General features: G+C 45.7%; 1 protein-coding gene across 1 annotated transcript in view; it reads right to left on the bottom strand.

The window, feature by feature from the left end:
- Positions 1-26,555, bottom strand: part of LOC147678039 (uncharacterized) — a 360,244-nt gene that overhangs the window by 150,255 nt on the left and 183,434 nt on the right. Inside the window, exon 6 of the mRNA XM_086945608.1 lies at positions 3,094-3,152. Coding sequence (XP_086801734.1) covers positions 3,094-3,152 — 59 coding nt within the window. The remainder of the gene's footprint in view (positions 1-3,093; positions 3,153-26,555) is intronic.

The following is a 26,555-nucleotide window of genomic DNA, read 5'->3' as shown; positions in this document are numbered from 1 at the left end:
GCTGTAAATTACAGTGATTTTGGTGCTGAAGGATTGAGAGAGATTGTTGCCATGGTTCCTGAGAGGGAGTGATCGAGTTGGCTCTTAGATTTCTTTTTAGTGCTTACATCGATGCAGTCTGCCAGAACTGGGCGTCCTAATTGCCCAATGTCTTGGCTCATTCTTCATTTTTGCTCCAGTTGTTTGCAGTGGTGTTTTATCAGTCTGAGTTCTAGTTAGCACTAGTGCTACCATTTCCTTATCAAAATGACAAAGTGCAAATAATAACTATGTTGTGTTAGAGAGGAAAGTAGGAAACACATTGTGTAGGTGCTAGTAGAACATAACATTCAGTTGCTCATTACAGTACTATGAACCAAACTGCTAATGCCACTGAGTGGATACTGCTTTTTTGTCAATACAGAGTGACATTGAAAAAATGCCATTACACAAAAAATGCTCCAGGTTCAAAATTTCCATATCAGAAAGTATGATCTTAATGAATAAAGCAAATGGAGATTGCTTACTGTTGAATGCCATGTGGCTTATAAATTGGAAGTGTGCTGTACTACAGCTTTACCCCTCTCATGTCATCTTGTAATTTAACAGAAATTGCGATATAGAAATTGATGCCTAGGCTATGCAAGATTTTCCTAGGGAGATCTGTCTACTGAGAGTGATGATTTCATTGGTATGCAATTTCAAGACACTATACAGAAACCCATGGAGACCATTTGGGATTAATGACACCAGTAAACTATGACAATTTCACATGTCAGTAACAATTACTGACATACTGACAAATGAACCTTAATTAATATTTTTGTGTCATTAATTACTGAAGGTTTTCCTGTATCATCCAGACTATGCTCTGAGTAACAAAATACTGTTTGTCTGTGAAATTAAAATTCCGCCAGTGAGTTATTCGAAGTTCATGTATGTTAGAATTTGTGTATGTATGAAGTTTCTTCCCACAGCATTGATGGTTAATAAGGAAAGTTAGCGAAGTTAAAATTCTCCAAAGTTTGCCAGTGGGTTTTTTCTATTGTAAATCCTACAGCCAGTGGATTTTTACCCTTGCTTCGATCTTTTAACCTTCACAAATTTAGTAAAATACTAGCCACAAAGATTCACCTCAAAATGTCTAAAAGCAAATTCCACAATTTCTCACGCTCCTACAAAATATAACATCTTTGCAACCTAAGCTTTCATTTCAAAATAAAATTGAGGGCCTTCTCTAGAATATTTTGATGCACAGCAGCTTAGCAAGCCTTCCTGCCTCGCGTGTCTAAAGAAAAGGTCAGAATGCGCTGACTCGACAAGATACGGCTGATTCCTGTCCTTTTTCCCTGTGCTGGTGCACAATGGGCTGCCATGCACCAACGCAGGTACCCTTGCACCGCGGTGCAAGGGTTTCTGTGGTGTAGGGGTGATTGTTTTTGTGCATGTGTGCTGCATAAAATATCTCTAGAGAGGTATTTTATGCAGCACACATAGAAAAAGGAAAAACTAGGAGAAATAAAGATATTTCTTCTCGTTGAGCCTGCCTCACGAAATCCGGTAAATCTGGGAATGCGTCAAGTTACATGGATGTTGCGAGATAACTCCCACAACAACATCCATGGAATACCCCTTTCATGCAGAGAGAAATGCATGAAAGGTGCCCAAATTTACAAGGCCATTGAATGCCAGGCAGAGTGGCTTTACATGGCCTTGTAATTATGAGCAGGCACACTGCGCCTCCTGTGCATTAAAAAAAGTGACGTCCAGGCGGCCCCTGAGAGTGGAAGGTTTTGGAAAGGGGTGCAGACCTAAAATCCCAGACATGCAGCAGTCCTATTCAGAGGTGCTGTTATTCAAAATGTAATGGCAACTACCAAACAAAAATGGGATTAAAAGTAATGCAGGAAACACCACACTCCTGATTCTTATTCCTGAATACATTTCAATCGGAAAAATCTGGTTTGTATGTGAAAACTGCACACATTGGGGATGGTTTCGATGTTGAGCAGAAAGCCTATTCACGACAGTCGGAATCTCCTTGACCGCCCACTCGTACAGTTTCCATTCTGTCCGCTCGATTACGATGTTCGGAATGTAAACCCTGTCGGTCGGAACTGCATCGTACACCCCTATGGACAGCGTTTACAACCTCAGGATTATGATGTCGATTTCCAACAGCCTTTCCGTGTCTCCCTGTCTGCTGTTGGAAAGTGACTTTGGAGGCCTACTGGCAGGGCTCCCTTATCCCCGCCCAGGGGGTACATAAGGGACCCACCCCTGTAAAACCCAGCACTGTGTGGCAGGCACAGTGGGGTGTCTGCGACAGGATGCAAGTTTTCCACAAACACCCCATTTCCCCATAGGAACCTGTGTAGGGCAGAACACGAGCTCCAATAGGAAACAATGGGGATCTGACGAACAGTGTTCAGTCCCTTCGTAATCTGGCGATCAGAACTGCCGACCACAAGTCAGTCAGTCCAGATTCCTAGTTGGGGACAGGTGGAGGGTTTCCACCCAACATCGTAATGAGGCCCAGTGTTGGATAAATATGCTGACCACTGCAGAAAAACGGACCCCGTCAGTTTTTATCACATGACAAAGGGAATATTGAAGGCTAATAGTGTGATGGTGCACTGTGAATACTACCACACTCAGTGGAATCAGGATTTTCAAGTCCATTACTATCATATCACGAGTGCTACCACTGTTAGTTTAAAAAGCTAAAAAGAATAATAATTTGTAAATACATTATTTGTGTAAATAAATAAGCCCCCATACATCCGAAACCTCAAAATTAAATGCATTTGGCAACTCAGAAGTGGACAAATTAAAAGGTTTATGCGGTTCCATAACCACAATCGAGGAAGGACGAGAAGGAGGGGCGAAACAAGGGAAGAGAAAAGAATAACATAACAGCCACTTCAATAATAAGGAATTTATAAGGTATTACCATTCCTTCATGTGCTGCCATAATGGCAATGTTGTCTTTTAATTTTTCCGAAGGCTAATGCTGATTTTTAGTTGTATAGAAGACCTGACCTAAAAATAGCCAGAATTTTCCCCACTGTAGTTTTAGTGACAGAAGATATTGCAGAAAAAATGTAGGCTTACCTTATAGACACGATTTCAACGTCTTTAAACCCAGGGATACTGCTATAGGCATTCGCCATCTGAGAAAGAAAATTACAATGCTGTTAAGTGCACTAGATTGTATTATATTAAAGAGGTCTGAAGATCTGAATGTCTTGCCAAAGCACTGTACTTAGATTCACGTCTGTAAGAAAATGTGTTTGGTTGAAGGGGTTGGAACCCCCGCTCAGGTAACAACCACAATCATTGCCAGGAGGACCCACAAAAGACACAACATTAATATTGGCTTAACCCTCTAGTCGCTTGGCAGAAAAGCAGTCAGGAGAGGCAATGTGTAAAGTATTTATGTAGCACACAAACAGTAATAAAGTGAAAACACAACACAAAAATAGAGTTCATTTTTATAGATAGATAGGGCCTAAAAGCACAAACCATCACTTGCAGTCTTCTGGACCATCTAGGCTGGGGTAAAGTCAGGCTGATTGCAATGGAGCGCAGGTCGAATACAGAGACCCGGTAAGTCCCCCTGAAGAGTTACCATCTCAAGTCCAGCATAAAGAGTTCCATTAATGTTGGAGGAAGCAGGAGAGTTTTCAGCACAAAGAGCAGGACAAACATTGTGGAGGGTTGTTGATGTAACACAAAGATCTGATCGTCATTGCCACTTCGCATTGGTGGACATGTGTATGGTCACTATCAGTGAGAAGAGTAGATCTTACTGAAGCTTTACATTGGCGGTTGTCTCGAGCGGCAGAGTTTTCGGCGTGAAGGTGCCTGTTCATGATTACAAATAACCCAAACTCCAGGATTTTCACCTTTTCTTCTTGGAAGATCTTTCTCTAAAGCCCAGCCAAGAGTCCAGTACCTGTGTGGTTTACTTCTTGGGGATCAGGACTCAATCTGATATATGGTTGCCACTAGAAAAGGTAGGGCTGGGTATTTAGGACAGCAGGACAGAATGTAGGGACTAAGTCCATGTATACTATCAGAGACACTTGACCCAATTCTTAGCCAGCTCACAGTGCCTTACTTTAGGGTAGCGGGTTATTTTGGCAACCTCGAGCATGACATTCTGATCCTGAAGGAAATCATGGACACAGATCTTACCCTTTTCATTGGTTACTCATGCATTCACTTGGTAGTCATAACAAAGATATAGTTTTCAATACATTTATTGAGACAATTGTAATCTTGCATAGAAAGAATGAGCTGAGATTGTTAGTCATATAAAAAAAACAATGTAGCCAGCATTATGAAGATGGTGAAAAGAATGAACAGCTCAATTACGGCAGCCGGATTTCTATATATCCCTCCCTATCACTACCCTGAGAGCATTGTGGGCGTACCCTCTGCATGTTCTATTAGATTAGCCTGATACTCCATACTTGGATGACTTGGTCTCTAGTTGGATTGGCAATCCCTCTCTGCCTTATCAGGATGGAAGATCAGCATTAGCAGAGCTGCATGTTGAACACTGCATTGATTCCAGGTCCATTGTGTCTGGAGTGCCCCTCTGACCCACTAAGGGACAGTGCATTGTTTATATAATATGGGTACAGCTCTAATGCAATGATGTGTATACATGCTATTATTATTATTAGCTATATTGTATAGTTAATAAAAACCATTACAAAATATAAATACAACAATGGTTTAAAAAGCAGAAAGTTAACACCGCTGTGTGGAAGTTAAAAAAGTTATTAAAATGAGAATGTCTTTCAAATTTAAAAGTAAATATGTTTCTGATTCAAGTCTTTGCCAGTGATCTTCGCTTTTTCTCAAAATTGGCAATAAATTTGACTGCTTTGCAAATGAATTGTGAATCTACTGAGCATAAGATTTGTACGATCGCAGACCGGCAGGTGCGTATTCCATATTCGTTAAACTTGGTTTTTAACCAACTCCGACGTTCCTGAATCAGAGCCGGGCAAATACAAATCAGATGAATGAAGTCTTGTTTTCCTGCGCCACATAGATCACATTCCTCACGTTCTTGGGGCTCCCACTTTGGTAGATCGGCACTTGTTGGGAAGCTACCCAACCTTAAATTGATGCATTTACGTTTGATGAATGGCGAGAAAGCTAGGTCAAGGTAGGCTGCCGGTACAGGTTTTTTATAGGATTAAATTGTCATTCAGGGGTGGCTCCGGTGACAAAAAGTTAAGTTATCGTTGAACAACGAGTGCCTGTTGGCAGCCTTCTTTACAAACTGTTTGAAAGATTGTACTGGAAGCTTGGTTTCCCAGAGTGCAGCCAACTCAGTCGATTCTAAAGACAGTTTAAGGTACTTGGCATCCCTCCCTCCCGACCTGCGCCTGACCCAAGACCACCTCGCCTTCAGGAAGAAGCTGAAGACCTGGCTGTTCGAGCAGTAGCGGCACCCCCCCCCCCCCCCCAGCGCCTTGAGACCCTACGGGTAGTTAGCGCGCTATATAAGTATCACTGATTGATTGGCATAGTGAGAGTTGGGACTCTTGTGTATTGTTTCCCACATAGCACGGTAGACCGCAATTTACTGGTTCATCCAGACATTGTACCAAAATGTTATAGTCTCATACATTTTCATCAGCACCTGGGATTGCAAACCAAGTTCGAGTCTTACTTGTGCGGGTGATGCGTTGCTTGGTAACGCAAATACATGTTTGTAGATTTTCATTTGTACTTTGTCCAAGAGTTGTGCACTCTTGCCATGATGTAATACACTCCCATAAGCTATTGTTGGGAGTAACTTAGCTTTCATTACTGTTAGCAGGGGGGAGACCAGAGGGCCTTTAAGCTTTGTCGCTAGGCTGCTAAAAGTATGCAATAGGACGGTGCCCTTCTTTTCCATGCTATTGAAATGCGTAGAGAAATTAAGGCGCTTGTCCAATTGTATCCCGAGATACTTATAACTTTCCACTACTTCCAATTTAACGTTGTCTATTGTGAAAGTTGGTGGTGCTTTGTGGCGTCGAGTTATAACCATGGTTTTTGTTTTCGTATTGTTTATTTCTAGCAAGTTCTGTTTAGTACATCGGGTCAATTCCTGTAGTAGACGTTGCAAGCCTATTCTCGTCTGGCTTAGTAGAGCCACATCGTCGGCGTGGGATAGATGTGTTACACGGAGTTTGACTAGCCGCGGTGGATGAGCATTGGTCTGGTCAAGGCTTAAAGTCAGGTCGGCCATGAATAAATTAAAGAGGTGGGGGGCCAAAACACAGCCTTGCTTTAGTCCATCGACGGTGCTGATCTTCCGGGTTAACCGCTTTCCATTGTCGATCTTTACCTGCATCCAGGTGTTAGTGTACAAGTCGATGATTGGTGTTAAGATTGAGTCTGGGAGGCCCTGCTGCTTCAGTTTGGCCCATAGTAGTTTCCTGCTGACATGGTCGAAGGCCACCTTAAAGTCAGCGAAACAAGTGTAAAGTTCCTGATGGTTTTGTAAACTTTTTTCAGCAATCAAGCACAGTGCCATTGCATTTGCCATAGTGCCTGTTCAGCGACGAAATCCTGTCTGATTTAACGGGATTTTGTTGTTCATGTCCGACCAATGTGCTAGATCAGCTAGCACCAGGGATGCATAGTATTTTGCTTCCGCATCAATCAGGGCTATTAAGCAATAGTTAATTGGGTTCTTGCGGTCTCCACCTTTATAGATGGGATTAATGATAGCACCCCTCCAGCTTTTCGGGACTCGGCCTGAGTTGCTTATTGACCGAAACAGGAGATTGAATTTACAGGCCCAGAACTTGGGGTCCTCTTTGTAGATTGCCTGCAGGATGCCTTTCGGCCTTGGCACACTATCTTGCTTGCTTTTCTTGATTATTTGTAGTATCCGACAATCGTCATCTGTCCACATTGATTGACCCATGCCTTCCTGTTGGTTGATCGTGTTGTTGGTGCTAAAATCAGCCATGTTTTATTGGTCTACTATACTAGGTGTTTCCCATGCAGTTATTGCGGTTGTGGTCTGGTGTGACGATGACTTAATCGAAAAGGTGTCGACTACATGTTGGGCCCAATCATTTTCAGTGATGCATGTCATACTTATAGGTTGCACTGTTCTGTTCATGGAGTTGACTTGCATCCAAAAAGCCCTGGAGTCTGCTTTTTTTATGTTATGCAACAATTTAGTCCAGAAGTCATTGGCTTGGTTCCTTTTTTCTATCCAAACCATTTTCTTGTATAGTTTCCTTGTTGTTCGAACTTCTTGCCAGATACTTGAGTTTATCCTTTGACCTTGTACTCGTCTTGTGAACTTCTTCAAATGTTTCTTCATGGAGAGTATAGTTTTTGTGACTTTGAAAGCGGTCTTAAGAAAGGTCTTCCTTTTAGTGTTAATACTGGTCCTTGGCAGTTTTTCCAAAAAGTCAGACCAAGTTTCTGAGCACAGGTCCTTCTCTTCAGTGGACGTTTTAAATAGCTTCTTAGCGTCCTGCGCTAATTGGGGTAGTGTGTTACTTGTCCACCTTTATCGCTTCAGTTTGATTGTTGAAGTTAAGCCTGCTATTGTTGGTGCCTTTACGTACCTAGAAGAAGTCAGTTTCATCTCAATATGTTGCATTGAGTGATCACTGTCTAATGAGCAGATTATTTGGAATTTTTTAATTAGACTCAACAGGGGTAGTGTTACTAATGTATAATCCAGGATCGAGCTTACATTGGGGCCTATATAGGTGGTGGCGGGCGGTTTATCGTGGTTGGCTCTTCCATTTATTACACGTAGTCCAAGACGTTCAAAGTCCCACATCAACGGCCTACCCACTTTATCTGTCTTTTTGACCGATGGAATTTCTTGGTGTTCAACATCCCACAGTTCGTTTGCTACAGAGATGTTGTCCTCATCTTCCGGATGGTGCAAAAGGTTAGTGTTGAAGTCGCCCGTAACAATGATCTCCCAACTTGGTTGATCAAGGCGGGTGTTGGTTACCACATTAACAACACGTTGGAAGAGTTCTTTTTTAACTGATTTTTTCGGGTGGGCATATATGTTAATTAGGATGATAGTTCTCGTTTTGCCTTTTATTACGCTCTCCAATTTAATAATTTGCATATCTGGTGCCGATATGGCCATTTGCGCGGCATTGATCTTCAGTGCAGTGGATATGTATACCGAAAGTCCCCCCCTTGCGCGCCCATAGCGCTGAGGACGCGTCGCGTTTTCATGAAAGGATAATCTGCCTGGTACGTCAATTGGCTCCGTTAACCACATTTCCTGCAGTGCTATGATGTCATGTAAATCCAAGGTAGCTGTCTTTCTACTATTGTTTAAGATGTTTTTTGCTCCTGTGATGTTCCAGGAGAGTAATTTTATTAGGTTTCCTTTGATCACATCCGCCTGGCAGTGGGTTCAGTTACCGTTAATACCCAGTGTCTGTCTCAGATGATTGTTGTTGAGAGATTCAGCCCCCCTAGCACTTTGAAGTACTGACTGTGTGGTTCCACTTTTGTAGTCATCTTTTTTCCCACACCTTCTTAGCAAGGGCGACGGATAACCCTTTTTTTTCTTCTTTCAGAGTAATTCCCCACTCTTCAAATTTAACTATTTCAGTGAGAATGCTTTTTACTATTCCTATGTTCCTCCAGGTTGCGAGCGTACCTTCCTTGGCCACGTTGTCCCCTAAAGTGATAAATTCAATTGATAATAAATCAGCAGATGTTAGGTGGCTAAGGCTTGGGATTGAATATGTGAGTTGGAGAATATTCCCTCGATTTAAAAAGTCTTGTGAGCCTTGAGGCTCGTAATTGGGGATAAAAAGTCTCGTTGTTACTGTTTGCATCTCCGTAGCTTGGTCGCTGATAGTCTGTGTTTTTTCATTTGATAAGGGTTTCGTTAACTTGTGATTTTCATGATCCTTTGCATTAGCATGCAGATATTTTGCTATTTGATTATATGCATCAGTCTGAGTTTGGTGAATGACATACTGGCCATGGTCTTTACTTCCCGGCCTGTTCATTTTGGGCCGACCTGTTCTGGGTGAAGCCCACTATCTGCTGCGGCAATCCCGGAGCAGGGTCCTGTCCTTTCCACGTTTATTATTTCTGTGTTTTGTTGCATAGCATTGTTGTCTGTAAATATCGTTAATTGTATTTGATCATGAATATTTCTGTCCGCCTTCGTTCATACTTGTCTATCGTTCTTGTGATTACTTTTCCCTGCAGTTAGATTAGCACTTGGAATAGTAACTAGAATAGAGGGTGCTTTTTGATTTTTATCTGCACCTTTATCAACAATCCAACGGGTCCATGATTACTTGAATCATGCTTGTTGCATTGTTCGATCTCATTTATGGGGTACTTTTTTTCCTCATGAGAAGTACGCCCTTTTTGACGAGAGATGAACTCGGTTTTTTGCAGCTCACACTGCAAACTCTCTGTAGTTTTATTTAATTGTACATTGTTGCTGGACCCTTGGTCTGTGCTCCAGTCAGTGCCACTTGCGGCGGTTGTTGAACTCAAATGATCAATGTTGCTGGAGTTCCCGGCTCCTGGGGTTTTAACTAGGACAACCCCCTCTGTATGCATAGATTTTTTTGATGTTGTCAATTGGGCCATGTCCTTAGAGCTTTTGATTAGTGGTTTTTGACCCTCTTCTAGGTTTTTCCAGTATTTGCATTCTTTTTCTATCCCGATTGATGACTGATGTTTCCTCTCTTTTATATTAGGTTCATGTTTTACTCTTATTTTTGCCTGATTAAAGATAGAAAAATTTACCAGCGTCTGCTTATTTGTAGGTGGACAATTTGACAGCTGGTTTCTGTTTTTTCTTGCCCGTTTTTTCTGCTGCTTGGTTAGACCTTACGGGTTGTTTTGATTTCTTGCCCCATCCTGATTAGAATGCTCTATTTCTAACAATTTGGGACCGTTGTTTTGTGTCATGAAGGGAGTTACACCTATTATTTTGGGTTCCTCTGTTATATCATCAAATAGGGTTATCAGTTTATTTTGTTTATTTTTTTCCGCTTCTATTGGCTGTACCCGTGCTTCGGCTTGATCTGCATTGCTCTTTCTTGCTTTAGCTAGATCATTCTTTTGTGTGCTCTTGCAAAGGTCAAAAGAAATAAGATCGCAGCCGATTGGTATGCTGTTATTGCACTGGTTGGCGTGCTTGCATTCCAGTAGTATGTCTTTAAGTATTAATGGCAAATCCATTAATTTGCCCAATATTGGATGGCAGGTACATGTCTGAGATGCTGCCCAGGGTTGGATCTGATCCTTAATATTGTTAGAAATGCTGGCCATGGTATCTAACTTTTTGTTTATATTAGATATATATTCCGTCATTGTGCTCATAAGATTTATTTGTATATCAAGTTTGTCTGACTGCATATTGAGAGTTTTGATAGAAGTTTCCAATATGCACCCCAATGCACTGTGTAATGTGATTATAGATTCCAAGTTTTCGTTGATGTCATGCCCTACTTCTTGCTGACGCTGGTTCCCTGTAATGCGGTTGGAGATGAATCCCAGAGGAACTTGCTTTTCAGGCGTTGTAACATTTTGCCGCCCTGTAAGTTTTTTTGGGCGTATTTCGGGCCTTTTTATTGTTGCTACATCAGCCATAGCTGAAACACTTGAGATCTCTGTTATCAAAAGTTCCTTTTGGGCATCTACGTCAGGCACGTTTCGTGGATCTATTAGTGCATTGGTGTCCACTTCCTGATTCGTTCCACTGGATATCTCAATTATGTTATTACTTAATGGTTCCTTGATTGGCAAGTTTTTTGTACGCCAACTGTTTGGTGTTGCTTCCTAGTCCTCCTTTACGGTAATGATTGATTTGTTGTAGATGTTTAATCTCTCAGGGTTGCTTTCAGTAGCATTGGTGTCAGCATTGATGTCAAAGTAACCTTTATGTATTGTAGTTCTTCCTTTGTTAAGTGTTAGCATTTGAGGCACCCTACAGGGGTTAAACTCCTTGGCCTTTTCTGCGGATTTATTCTTTACTTGGCTTAATCGTGAGTCCAGTCTCGGGGTTGAATGGCTGTATGGAGGTATTTTGTGCGCTGCTTCGTACGTGCTAGAATTATAACAGTCATCGTTATTGCCTTTGGCCGGATGGCTTCCCACTATTGTCTGATCTTGATTTATGTCACTGGTTGATAGAGCCAGTGTTGTGGAAATCCTTTCATCTTTAATCACTTTTTTGTTTGGTGAACGTCTTATAGTGTCTCTTTCATTGGGGCAATCCGTGAACCTGATTGATCCTGTTGGGGATGTTAGTAGTTTCTCTAGTCCTTTTACTTGAACTGAGTTGTGCTTTTTATTTTCCTTGTGCACTTGGGCTTGAATTAGTATCATGTTTTTATTTTTCTCCAGGGTGGTGTCCACACACCTGGGTATTTCCTCTATTCCACTATCTACATTGGTGTTTAAGATGCACAGAGGAGTCCTTATGTCTGTCGACCTTGTATCTAATTTATTCGGCAACATTGGTTTTTGCAATCCATTTGGTGTTGCCGGCATTGCATATATAGCTGTCATAGGGTCTTTCAAGAATGTAAATTTGCTGGTAGGGTTCATGTTGCTGAAGATTGAATATATGGGAGGGATTGCTGCAGGGAGAATGGGGGGTTTAGTCTTAGCTTTTTTCTTTACATTGTTGGGTGGATTTGTTCGTGTTCTCCCAGACCTCATCCCCTTTTTCTTTTTTCTTTTTCCCCGGTAAGAGGCAGCTTAGGTGGCTTGGGCAGTGAGTGGCAGTGTTGGACAACTTTAGATAACGTTAGACCGTGTAGGGCAGAGCTGAGTACCAAGTATCAAGAAATACCGGGCAATACTGCCTCGACGCGTTCCGCTCACTGACTCTCTGACTCTCCGGTTCTCTGGACTGTAGCGACCTCTGGCGGTCAACGACTCGCAAACTCATTCACTGTATACATGCAGACCCTCCAGGATTTCGCGATTTCGCGGTTTGCAGCGAAATCGGCACTTTTGTAAAAATGCCGCGATTTTTACAAACGTGCCCACGAAATCGGCACTTTTGTAGAAATCGCTGCTTTTTTACAAAAGCAGCTATATCCTGGAGGGTCTGTTTAAGCATTACACTACTTCACTTACAGCAGGAACACAGAACTGAAGTGTTCTGTTAGGACATGCGGTAGTTCTGCATTGGCAATTTCACACCTGATATTTGCACTAGCACAGATATCATTAATTTCCAATGTGGAGCAGTTCCAAGTGGAATATACGTGGCCTATTGCGAAATATAGAATTACTCTGGGTATCAATCAGTATCAGCTCACACAATTCCCCTGGTGGTCCCCCATTTTCATCCTGTTTTCTGATGAGTAATTACCTGGTGAAATATCTGGTACGGGAGGAGCAGACACCAGGATTGTATTTTAAAGTCCAAATAGGTTAAATTCGGAATGGAACCCTTAAACATTCCTCCCAAAAATATGTGGAAGTCTACAAATCACAGATTTCAGAAAACATTTCCAGGCATATTCCTTCTCCCTCATCCTTGATCTGCATTTCAGAAATGTCTTCACATAAAGAATACTTTCGCACACCAATGTGAACGGGTGAGTGAATGATGAAGGAAGGTAGCGGTCTTCTCTAGGAACCTGGCGTCGGGGAGGGGTGTTCGTAGTGTGCGGTGGCAGACCGCGTCGAAGGCGGCTGACAGGTCCAGGAGGATGAGAGCCGCTGTTTCTTCGTTGTCTAGTAGGGTCCTGATGTCATCGGTCGCGGCGAAGAGGGCAGTTTCGGTGCTGTCGTTGCAGCGGAACCCAGACTGGGAAGGGTCCAGGATGCTGTTCTCCTCGAGGTAGCAGGTCAGTTGTTTGTTGACGGTCTTCTCAATGACCTTCACCGGGAACGGGAGTAGGGCGATGGGCCGGAAGTTCTTGAGGTCCCTGAGGTCCCCCATGGGTTTCTTGAGTAAGGCGTTGATTTCGGCGTGCTTTCAGCTCTCCGGGAAGGTTGCTGTCTCAAAGGAGATGTTGATGACTTTCCGGAGATGGGGTGTGATGGCTGTGCTGGCTTTCTTGAAGATGTGATGTGGGAATGGCTCTGACGGAGATCCGGAGTGGATGGTGTTCATGATCGTGATGGTGTCGTTGTTGTTGATGTTGGTCCAGGAGAGTATTTGGTTGGTGCTGGTGGTGGTCGTGGGGGCAGAGGTCTCGGTGTTTGTTGGGGCGGTCGTGGCGTTGAAGCTGTTGTGGATGTCTGCGATCTTGCGGGCATTCTTTTGCTTTACGAGGGAAACAAAGTGTCTACATTGTAAATAAATGAAATATACATAGCTTTATGTTGTTAAATAACTAAAAAAACTAAGATATATGTGTTTGTTGTAGGAAAAAAGGCCAAATAAAATGCCGCAAAATTGCAGCGAAATTTCCATATTTGTGCCGCTAAATTTCCATTTTTGTGCTGCTAAATTTGCTAATGCATGCCGCTGTATTCTGGGGGGTCTGGCATGTTAGAAGCTGTATCCAAGCGGGCAACACAACCATTAAGATATCTTGTTCTGTTCCTAGCCTTGAACAAAGTGTACAGATAATGTTACAGGAAAGGCTTTCTAAAAACAAGCAGCATGCATAGCGTCTTCTCAGAATGATCGTATAAACGAAACATGCAAAAATAACCGGACTTAAACAAAGTTTGCTAAAATGTGGGAGGCGCTAGGGGGCGCACAGCGGAATGGCTGCCTAGCTGTGCAGCTCCGCCGGGCGAATATCAAAGTCGCCAATAACATGCCTTAAATCGGATCGCTGTGGGTCACCAGGCACACCATCTGGCGTCGGAACAAGTCGTTCATGCGGAGGGCGGCAGGAGAGGAGCCTCGGCAAGCTGGAGTCCCAACGCGAGCCGTGAATACCGGCGGGCTCGGCGACCCATTATGGCGGACTGCACTCGGCTACCACTGACTGCAGACTGAGCGTGCTGGCACTGCAGAGAGAGAGCGACCTCACTGGACGTTGTGGCTGGGAAGAAAAAAGGGGCACTTGCTCACGGCGGGTGCTCCATATGCTGAATACCTGGCCAGACCGGCACTGAACTGCGGGCAGGCAACGGCGACAATGGAGGTACGGAGCTGATGCGACGTCACATTACACCGCTGGGCATGAATGTCCGTGACGGCGTTTAAGTTAGTGGCGCGGCCCGCATTTTGCATGTTCGGGGACCGTTAGCGTGGGAAGAGGCACTGGCTAAAATCGGACTCCACAAACGGGACAATACAGCAGCGCCATTGACAACAGCGACCCCCCACCCCCACTGTCCTTTGGTCTGTCACTAACTGCCGAGATTCGGCGGGAAGAAACATGGCGGCGCCCATCCATTAGGGAGACCGGAACGCGCCTCACACGTGCCTGGACACAGGGGGAATATCTGATCACTGGGAGGCGAGGCGCTTGCTGCCTTTTAGCACTGCAAACCACATGGGGATGAACCAGTGCCATATTGCTGCCTGCATGCGGTGGGAGACCTTGTAAAGAGAGCACAGGTCTCAGAATATCAGGCATTTCACCCCTCACAGGCAGCTGCTACTGACTCTATCCCACCACCTTGAACGGAGGGGTGTCCGTGGGTACTGCTGCTGATGCCGATCGCCCCCTTCCATGAAAATGTGGACAGCAACACGCACTACCGGCACAGCGTGAGGAGATCTGGGGTGGTGTGCCTCAACTGCCGGTGCCGGTCACTGCTTTAATTTGGAGTGACATTCAGCGACACCCTGATGCAGGGCTAGGGCACCGCTACTAAGCAACCACAAGACGCATTCCGGTTGTCTTTGCTACGCATGAGGAGTCGGCGTGGCATTCCCTCCTTTCGGATCCTAACGCTGCACAAAGATCAAAGAGGCGGGAGACTCGAGGTGGTGCCGGCTCAGCACCCCCCCTTTTTGCACACAATGGGCAAACCAGATAAACAACAGCCCAAACTAACGTTTGAGGCGCGGAAGACGCCGAAAAACCAGACTGGTGCTGCAGAGGCAGACCCCGAAACTGACTCCCAGGATGGTAGTGTCATAGAAAACATATTGAAATCCATACAAGCTAATCTTCAGGATATAAATGGCAAACTTGATCATTTGACGGGCCGAGTGGACAGTATGGCGGCTAAACTCGACAAGTAGGGCGAACGGTTGGACACGGCCGAAAACAGGATCTCGACGGTGGAGGACGAATCGAGAACCACGACGGCCAAATGCACAGGAATGGAGAAAGTCCTTGAAGTGATCAAAGCCAAGGCTGAGGAGTTGGAAGCCAGGTCGAGACGTAACAACATACGTATTTCAGGTTTGCCAGAATCAACCAACACAGGCCGAATGGAGACCTATGTGGAACAACTATGCAAAGAATTGTTTGGCCCTGAAAATCTATCACCGATATTCATTATTGAAAGAGCGCATCGATCCTTGGCGCCCAAGCCAAAACCGGGAGCCATGCCCAGACCGATAGTGGCCAGAGTCCTGAATTACCGCGACAGGGATACCGTGCTCAGGCTGGCGAGGGAAAAAGGCGAGATCCACCATCAGGGAAACAAACTTGAATTCTTTCCAGACTTCATGGTTGCAGTACAACAGGCACGCAAAGAATTCCACGAGGTTAAAGCCAAACTTCGAGATTTGCAGATCCCGTATGCCATGATGTACCCCGCTCGCCTGCGGATCACGTGGGAGGACAAACCGATTTTCTTATCGACCCCGAAACCTGCAATGGATTTCATCAAAACAGCGGTTGCCAAAGGTAAACGGTCCAATCGCAAAGACAGACACACCGAGTCAGATTAAAGGTAAGACCTTCTGATGAGCACTGCACTGTACTTGCCCAAATGACAGTTCTACGGTGGTAGGAGGGTAAAGCGAGACTCCGCATGAACTGCGCTAACTGACATGTACCTCCTAACCCTACTATATGAAGTATATAGTGAGACAATGTGTGATATGAGTTATATGTAGGGGTGAGGCACAGCTCGGCCACTTGCGGAGAAACTCAATATTGTACGCAAGGCAGCAGAACGTTACAAGCTGTCAGAGTATAGACTTTATTGATGTGCTGCAGTACACAACCACTGTGAACCTTTGGTACAAGCTACATAATGCATATCACTATCTATAAGACTGTTCTGAACGCCTATCAATCCAGAGACATGCAATGAGACTGGTGTTGCCTCAGGGCCCAGGCGGTCTGATTACAGAACACAAATTCGCCCACATCCTTTCACTAGGATGGAGTAATGCGTCCTCGGCGGACCTCCACTAGGGCAGTCCCCGACGAGTTATGTTGACATTTCCAGTTCTATGGGTACAATGGCTTCAGCAGAATTGGGTTGCTGGAGTGGGTGGGCACTGGGGACGTTGGGGTTTGTTGTTGTTTGAACTAACTGGGCGATCGGGATGCACTGCTGCATACCGGAACGTGGACATTGCTAACAGTTTGATATCCACCATCATGGTACTGTGTAATGTTAAGCTGAAACTGAAGGGTGGGGGTGGCTGCACGTGGCGCAAACAATATGTTGTGGTGTAAATATGAGTAGAAATAGTCTGAAACTACTAACGTGGAATGTGAGAGGCCTCACTAATCCCAAAAAGGTCAGACAAATATTTGCTTGTCTTGATAGGCACCACATAGACATAGCATTGCTTCAAGAGACGCACATGGACCCTAAAGTGCATAGACCTATTGGCACACGCTGGGCAGAGTCGACCCATTTGGCAGCATACTCATCCTATTCCAGAGGGGTCATGACACTGATCAAGAAGGGCACGGACTACAGAATCGCACATACAATTATCGATAAAAATGGAAGATATGTAATTGTGTCGGGAGTGTTGAGAGGGCAAGAGGTAACAATAGTTAATGTGTATGGGCCGAATGTTGATTCCCCGGAATTTTTTCAGGAACTGTGGGATCACTTGCTGGAATTTACTGATACGACGATACTCTGGGGAGGGGATTTTAATGTAGCATTGCGTGACACTGTAGATCGTTCTATTACTTCCATGGAACCACACAAGAAAGCCAGGGACAAGCTGGGAGACATACTGGTAGAACTTACACTCAAAGATATTTGGAGGGTCAAACACCCATCAACACCGGGTGCGACACATGTTAACATGTCACACGGCAGCTGGTCGAGGATAGATTACTGGCTGGGGACAGATAGCGCTGTGCTATGGGCTACACAGATACTGACACTCCCACGCACGCTGTCCGATCACAATCCAGTGGAACTCACACTACAGATACCACACTACATACCCCCTCCTTTCAGTTGGCGCTTTAATGCACGGGCACTGTTAGACCCCTTATACGTTACTACCATAACGAAAGCAATAAAGGAATACTTCCAGTTGAATGAGGACTCAGTTGAAGACCCATGCTTACTATGGGAGGCATTTAAGGCAACGCTTAGGGGCACCTGCATTGGCACGACAGCTGGAATACTTAAAGATATAAGGGCGCAGATAACCAGGCTTGAACATGAGATCTCGGTCCTAGAGAAGGAGTACGCACATACTGATAATGCAGATCTTCTGGGGAAAATTAAGCTTATCCTCATAGAACATCAAACATATGCGGAGGACGAACTGAAATATGTAAACAAACGACCGCTAGCCAGACAGTTTGGGGAGGGCGGCAGGCCCGGCAGGATGTTAGCGAGGAAAATATGTCATGGGAGGGGGTCGCAGTTGATCACACAGGTGCGAGACAGGGACGGCGCTTTGCATACACAACCGGCGGGCATACTTGACAGCTTTGTCCGCAACTATGCAGATTTGTACACTTCCCAGCAACCTGCGCCACCTCAGGAAACACGTGACTACCTACATGACATAGCTATAGCGTGGTTGTCCGACAACCAGCGCGAATACCTGGCACAACCGATTACAGTGGAAGAGGTGACCGCCATTATACATGCATTACCAAACGGGAAAGCGCCGGGGCCGGATGGCTACACCTGTGAATTTTATAAAACATTTGTTGATATCCTTGCCCCTCACATGGTTGAGATGTATGGCGCGGCCTTTGACCAGAAGGAACTACCGCCGTCACTACGAGAGGCGGTGATCATTACTCTCCTAAAGCCTGGTAAGCAACCAACCAGAACTCTGCGAATCATATCGTCCTCTGTCCCTTTTAAATGTGGACTCCAAAATTCTAGCGAAACTCCTAGCGGAGCGATTGCAGCCCCTAATGACGAACTTGATCCTTCCGGATCAGGCGGGGTTCATCCCGACGCGAGCCACATCCCACAATACGAGAACGCTATTTGCACTATCTCACTACCTCAACCCCCAGACAAAAGCGTCTGCCGTCATGCTTGACGCAGCCAAGGCGTTCGACTCCATCGAATGGTCCTACATATTCACGATATTGCAGAGGATGGGATTTCCGGCACGGTATATCTCCTGGGTGTCTCTTCTGTATACGAGGCCAGTAGCAAGAGTGAGAGTAAATGGATATATGTCGGCACCTTTTGATATTGCGAGAGGGACTAGACAGGGGTGTCCGTTGTCGCCTTTAATATTTGCCTTGGCCCTGGAACCACTTGCGTGCATAATTAGACAGACACATAATCATTCAGCTCTGCATTTCCCCGGGAGGCCCCTGCATATTTCGCTGTATGCGGATGACATGCTTCTCTATGTGCGGGACCCTGAACAGAATCTTAGCCCATTACTGCGTGAGTATGTGAAATTCGGACGCCATTCTGGGCTACAGATTAACTGGGAGAAATCACTAATCATCCCACTCACGGATTCCACCGCGCCGCATTCACCTGACTTTCCACTGGACTGGCAGACCGACCCCACGCGCTACCTGGGAATATGGTACAGCAGAGACCCCGAAGAAGTGATCAGGACAAACTATGGTAGGGTGATTGCAGAGCTGGAAGATAGAGTAGCAAGATGGATACAACTACCGTTGTCCTTGGCGGACAGAATTGCAATCGTCAAGATGAGTGTCCTCCCGAAGCTGTTGTATTTATTCAATAACATACCGATCACGCCGCCTAAAGCAATCTTTACGCACATAACATCCCTAGTACTCAAGCTTATATGGGCAGGTAAACAGGCACGCATAGACCTACACACATTAACGCTGCCCTATGAAAGGGGGGGGGTTTGTGTGCCGGACTTTCGACTCTACTATCTGTGTGCCCAGGCCCAATACGCGTCACACTGGTATCATACCACCCCGTATCTCACGCATACGGCGGTGGAAGAGGGTGATGCAGCACCGATTCCCTTGACGGCGATAATAACGCATAAACGCCCGCCGCTACACTCAAAAGATATCAACACGGTTGACACCACTGCACACGCATGGAGAACACTGGGGAGGATGACTCACAAGCTACCGTTATATGCCCCGGCACTCCCACTGCACTTCCACCCGAACATATCGGTGACTAACGAAAAAGTAGGGATGGACATACTGAAAAACATAGGAATAGACACATTTGGGGATCTATATCTCGAAGGGAATTTTCGCAAAGATGATGATCTGACCTATGTAAGTAACCCAACACTACTTTTCAGATTCACACACTTTAGATTACAGAAGGCGATTCAGGAACTATACCCGAACTACCCAGTAGAACCGCCAACTTTGCAGTCACTACAATTTATAATAACTTCATCGAACACATCCCATCTGGTCTCCAGATTATACAAGGTGGCACAAAGTGAACTTCCACACAACGCTGACAGGGCCCTGCAGAGGTGGAACGACTCGTTACCGGAAGCGCTTACAGAGCGTGAATGGTCTATTGCTTGCACGCTCCTCAAACTGCTCACTTCAAATGGAAACCTGCGTATCACACATCTCAAATACCTACATCAAACATACCATACACCGCAAAGGTTGCATAGATATGGGTTACGCGAGGATGCCAGGTGTAGGCGTTGTGGATACGATGGGGCGGATTTTGTCCATTTAGCTTGGTATTGTCAAAAGATAAACACGTATTGGGGTGCGATCACAGCCACTTTGAGTAAAATGGTGGGGATCGAGGTAGAGTGTACTATAAAAAATTGTCTATTAGGTCTCTTACCCAATGTTAGAGCGGGGAAGCGGAAGTTTTGTGCTGTAGCGCTATTACTTGCGAAACGACAAGTATCTAGGTGTTGGGAAGGGAAACAGGTCCCAGACACTAAGGCATGGCTAACGGACCTGACGTATTGCAAGGACACGCTGCTAACGTATGAGGAGGAATTGCCCAGAAGCTCACGTTCAAAGAACTATTGGTGTTATTTGACTGACTACCTATTGAGTATTGAGGGGGATGCAGTGGAGGTATAGATTACCATTGCATTATTCGATTCGCCCTTGTTGCCACATGTCTACTAGGTCACCTACACTGCTCAACAGACTTAGCCAGTATTGAATGCACATACACCATGCTACACACGAAGGGTATCAGAGTGTAGAATTGCCCAGGAGTTCATAGGTTTACTGTTCTAAATGTTCAATAAAAAAGGGGCTACACACCCCCCAAAAATGAAGTTGCATGTGAAGTAGCACTCAGCTGGCTCCGTATAATCAAGATATATTACTGTAGCGTTACTGGAGATACGCCGCTGGACCCCCGGGTTGCCAGCTGAAAGGCTGTGTTGTTAACTGATACTAAGATTCTGCAAATCGCGGCCGGCCCCAGGGTTGTAGGCCAAAGGCTGTGTTCACTATGCCTAAGTCACGACAATAAAGATTTTGTTGAACTTCAAAAAAAAAAAAAAAAAAAAGTTTGCTAAAATGTGTAAAACATAGAGCTAAGATGAAGAACTAACGTGGGTCCAAGAGGGCCTCACTGCAACTCCAGCAAAGGCCAGCAGCAGGGCTTATTGAGGCCCAGGCAGTTCTAAGCAGGTCCTGTTACAACTGCTCAGCTGGCCAGCTGTAGGGAGGCCTATGAAGCTTGTTGTGTCCATGGAGCTTACCCTGGAAGTCAGCCTACTGACCCTTGGATTCTCGAGGGGTGTCTTGCTGAAAAAATTGTTTTGTGTGCCGTGTGTGGCAGGGGAGTTGGGCACCAGTGTGGGGTTAAGCACATAGAAATTCACTGAAAAAAGCAAAAGATTAAAGTAAAGTTACAATCAGGAATTAAAATAATAGCTTGCTTTACATTTTAAAAAAACGTAGAAATTCACTGAACAATCTAAAAGTTAAGAGGTCATTACAGTGAAGTCAAAATGTCAGTAAAAATTTAAACACAAGATTTTGAAATAATCAATGTGGCTAATTTGAAAGTGGTCAATTGAATCCTTTGAAGGGGTCCAGCAAGATGGAAATTGTATGTATATAAAATCAGATTAGACAGCCCTAATAAGATTTAAGGAATATCTTGGAAAGGAACTACCCATAACAACTCCAAGCCCTGAAAAAGCAGCTTCTTACCGCCTAGCACCTGTTGGCTGTGGCTGAATTGGTTGTGGTGTATTTCAAGATTTAGAAAATACAGGAAAATATTTGTCATATGAAAGCCATAAGAATTCTGTAATGATTTGTGATGGATTTATTGTAAAACATGGAAGTCCTGTGACTCAGACTCTTTCAAAATCAACTGTACAAAATATGTTTTATTGAATTAGAGGTTTGGGTGATGTAAAAATATATTTTTCATGGTTTCAAAGAAAAATATCAAAAGAATACATGTTGAATAGTATGATTGTAGGTTGAGAATTGTTTAATATTGCATACATTGTCCCTCATGAATGTGCATAGTTGATTTAAAATATTAGCCAGAAGGGTTACTAAGTGGGTGGCAGCAAGAGCAGGGCCACTGTCATCTAATTAACATGAATCAGGAATTGTTAATTTCACTTCAGTAAAGCCTATGTTGAAAATAGATACCACAGTGAGTTATTTATAAAAAACTAAATTGGCAAAAAATGAATTCAAACTTTTTTTATATATATTGAACTGAAGCTCTGTTTTGTGTTTCATTAATACTTAATTTGTAATATAATAGGTGCTAGTGCACAAAGTGTCCTTTTGAAGCCTGTGGCTGGCGCTACCAAAGGTCGGAGTGCTGAATACCAAAGCTGCATAGTCTTGATTCTACAGCATGCCTCTTTAATCCACCACCAGGCAATCCCTTGCTCTATATCTCACTCTTTCAGTTTCCTTTACATTCCTGCATTTGCCATTAATCACTGATTTTCCATCTTTCTAATCCAACTCCTTTCCCCTTTTGTGTTTTTCTCTCCCTGTGAGAGTCTGATGAGTAAAACTATGTGCTAACCCTCTAAAATAAGTCTGGGTGGCCCGACCTGCAACCATTGGCTCAGTATAGAAACTGATTGTCAACTCTAGCTTCCAAACAAGCTAAAGGCTGGGAGACAAAGAATGTTGCAAAGATCACAGCAGTAGCCAATCCCAATTAATTTTCACATTGTAAAGATAATAATTTTTTTTAATGCACGTTCATTCATTCAAGTTTTTGTAGGCACATACAAGCCAATCAGAAGATGCAGATGTATATCATTCATACAATAAACTACAAAATGTACCTGCATGGGAATGCTTAAGGAGGTTGCGAGTCATGGGGGGCTGAATTGACACTGTGAGAGTGGATTGGGACAGATGGGTGAGATGGGTGGTTAATGGAGCGTGGGGGTCTAGGTAAATTGGGAATGGGGTCTCCATTTTACGCTAAGGTGGCCATGGGCAGTATCTAATAAGTGAGGGTGCTGGCCACTGGAAAGGTGGTCGCTCACGATATGACAGAGGTTACAAGTCGATAGATTTAGCATCTGAGGAGGAGCTTGGTGGCAGGTCAATCAATTTGGAAAGCAGCTCTTTCCATGCTGGTGCCTTAGGGAAGGGAAGACCCTGCCCCCCTACCCGGGGTCTTCTCAATGCAGTGTTGTTGCCTCAGCTGTGGCCCAATGGGTGAACATTCTCTGCCATTGGGTTCACTGATAGAATATCGATTACAAAAAAATCGTTGTTAAAAGTTTCGAAAGAAGTTCATAGAATACAAAAATATCAACTCCCATACCTACACAGGTAAGTACAAAAATATTGAATCAAACATATTGATGTATGAAATATCGATTGAAATATATATACGAAACGCGTTTGGTGATTTGAGGGAAGGGAACGAGAGCAGCTGCTTTGTCATCGCCACGGATGTGAGTGCGGTAACTCGTTGATGTGTGACATCTCCTTTGGGGGCAACTCGTGGTGTTACATGTTATGCGGCCAGCCCGGCCGCGGAGATGTCCCGCCGCCATCTACAGCGGATCCGGGTGTTAAAGATCACAAACACCGAGCGGAATCAGCGAGGCCTCATCCTTGGGAGCTACTGGTGTCAACGCGGCTGCATCCCGCTCGCTTCCAGATTTGCAACGGGGGCATGCATCACCCACTGGGGTGCATTTTGGTAACTTTTAGGGTCTCTCCAAGCTCACGGACTGCATCTACCACAATGCTGTGCTTGTTTACGCCCACTGGGGCGGGGACTCAATATTCAATAAATTCAAGTTCCTTACGTAGCTGCTGCCTCCGTGTCTCAATCAAGACCAGTGATCAAGGGCTTACCGCCCAAAACGTGTTTGGTGATTTGAGGGAAGGGAACGAGAGCAGCTGCTTTGTCATCGCCACGGATGTGAGTGCGGTAACTCGTTGATGTGTGACATCTCCTTTGGGGGCAACTCGTGGTGTTACATGTTATGCGGCCAGCCCGGCCGCGGAGATGTCCCGCCGCCATCTACAGCGGATCCGGGTGTTAAAGATCACAAACACCGAGCGGAATCAGCGAGGCCTCATCCTTGGGAGCTACTGGTGTCAACGCGGCTGCATCCCGCTCGCTTCCAGATTTGCAACGGGGGCATGCATCACCCACTGGGGTGCATTTTGGTAACTTTTAGGGTCTCTCCAAGCTCACGGACTGCATCTACCACAATGCTGTGCTTGTTTACACCCACTGGGGCGGGGACTCAATATTCAATAAATTCAAGTTCCTTACGTAGCTGCTGCCTCCGTGTCTCAATCAAGACCAGTGATCAAGGGCTTACCGCCCGAAACGCGTTTGGTGATTTGAGGGAAGGGAACGAGAGCAGCTGCTTTGTCATCGCCACGGATGTGAGTGCGGTAACTCGTTGATGTGTGACATCTCCTTTGGGGGCAACTCGTGGTGTTACATGTTATGCGGCCAGCCCGGCCGCGGAGATGTCCCGCCGCCATCTACAGCGGATCCGGGTGTTAAAGATCACAAACACCGAGCGGAATCAGCGAGGCCTCATCCTTGGGAGCTACTGGTGTCAACGCGGCTGCATCCCGCTCGCTTCCAGATTTGCAACGGGAGCATGCATCACCCACTGGGGTGCATTTTGGTAACTTTTAGGGTCTCTCCAAGCTCACGGACTGCATCTACCACAATGCTGTGCTTGTTTACGCCCACTGGGGCGGGGACTCAATATTCAATAAATTCAAGTTCCTTACGTAGCTGCTGCCTCCGTGTCTCAATCAAGACCAGTGATTAAGGGCTTACCGCCCGAAACGCGTTTGGTGATTTGAGGGAAGGGAACGAGAGCAGCTGCTTTGTCATCGCCACGGATGTGAGTGCGGTAACTCGTTGATGTGTGACATCTCCTTTGGGGGCAACTCGTGGTGTTACATGTTATGTAGTGTGAAGTAGTGTGGCTCACTGGTTAGAGGCGGCAGACCCGAGAGCAGAGGACGGCCCGGGACCAGGGTTCGATTCCCGGCGCGGCAGGTTTCTGGACCAGGGTCAGCGGACTCGATAATTCTCTCGCCTCGGTGCCCACTCTGATCAGCGATCACACTCGGCAACTCTGGGCATTAGCTTGCCTCATCTTCACTAACGGCCCCACCAGACCGCCGGGGATGCCTGGTCTCACCCTGGAGATACCCATTAAGGGACCATCTCTCAGGGAAGCCAGGAAGGGTTTCGCAGCGGTTGAAGCGCCTTGGGACCCTACGGGTAAGTAGTGCGCTATATAAATGCCTATACTATGCGGCCAGCCCGGCCGCGGAGATGTCCCGCCGCCATCTACAGCGGATCCGGGTGTTAAAGATCACAAACACCGAGCGGAATCAGCGAGGCATCATCCTTGGGAGCTACTGGTGTCAACGCGGCTGCATCCCGCTCGCTTCCAGATTTGCAACGGGGGCATGCATCACCCACTGGGGTGCATTTTGGTAACTTTTAGGGTCTCTCCAAGCTCACGGACTGCATCTACCACAATGCTGTGCTTGTTTACGCCCACTGGGGCGGGGACTCAATATTCAATCAATTCAAGTTCCTTACGTAGCTGCTGCCTCCGTGTCTCAATCAAGACCAGTGATCAAGGGCTTACCGCCCGAAACGCGTTTGGTGATTTGAGGGAAGGGAACGAGAGCAGCTGCTTTGTCATCGCCACGGATGTGAGTGCGGTAACTCGTTGATGTGTGACATCTCCTTTGGGGGCAACTCGTGGTGTTACATGTTATGCGGCCAGCCCGGCCGCGGAGATGTCCCGCCGCCATCTACAGCGGATCCGGGTGTTAAAGATCACAAACACCGAGCGGAATCAGCGAGGCCTCATCCTTGGGAGCTACTGGTGTCAACTGGGCTGCATCCCGCTCGCTTCCAGATTTGCAACGGGGGCATGCATCACCCACTGGGGTGCATTTTGGTAACTTTTAGGGTCTCTCCAAGCTCACGGACTGCATCTACCACAATGCTGTGCTTGTTTACGCCCACTGGGGCGGGGACTCAATATTCAATAAATTCAAGTTCCTTACGTAGCTGCTGCCTCCGTGTCTCAATCAAGACCAGTGATCAAGGGCTTACCGCCCGAAACGCGTTTGGTGATTTGAGGGAAGGGAACGAGAGCAGCTGCTTTGTCATCGCCACGGATGTGAGTGCGGTAACTCGTTGATGTGTGACATCTCCTTTGGGGGCAACTCGTGGTGTTACATGTTATGCGGCCAGCCCGGCCGCGGAGATGTCCCGCCGCCATCTACAGCGGATCCGGGTGTTGAAGATCACAAACACCGAGCGGAATCAGCGAGGCCTCATCCTTGGGAGCTACTGGTGTCAACGCGGCTGCATCCCGCTCGCTTCAAGATTTGCAACGGGGGCATGCATCACCCACTGGGGTGCATTTTGGTAACTTTTAGGGTCTCTCCAAGCTCACGGACTGCATCTACCACAATGCTGTGCTTGTTTACGCCCACTGGGGCGGGGACTCAATATTCAATAAATTCAAGTTCCTTACGTAGCTGCTGCCTCCGTGTCTCAATCAAGACCAGTGTTCAAGGGCTTACCGCCCGAAACGCGTTTGGTGATTTGAGGGAAGGGAACGAGAGCAGCTGCTTTGTCATCGCCACGGATGTGAGTGCGGTAACTCGTTGATGTGTGACATCTCCTTTGGGGGCAACTCGTGGTGTTACATATATATATATATATATATATATATAAATCCATTTTCTCCCGTTCTGGAGCCCCCGACCCTTCAGGCGGCCTCAAACAATGGGCACGGAGCAGCCCATCCTGTAAAGTCCATACAAAGAAACCTTGAGGCCCATTAC

The sequence above is a fragment of the Lissotriton vulgaris genome, chromosome 12 (assembly GCF_964263255.1).
Source record: "Lissotriton vulgaris chromosome 12, aLisVul1.2, whole genome shotgun sequence".
NCBI lineage: Eukaryota > Metazoa > Chordata > Amphibia > Caudata > Salamandridae > Lissotriton > Lissotriton vulgaris.
Note: the sequence above shows the minus strand (reverse complement) of the source record. Positions and strands in the feature narration are given on the sequence as shown.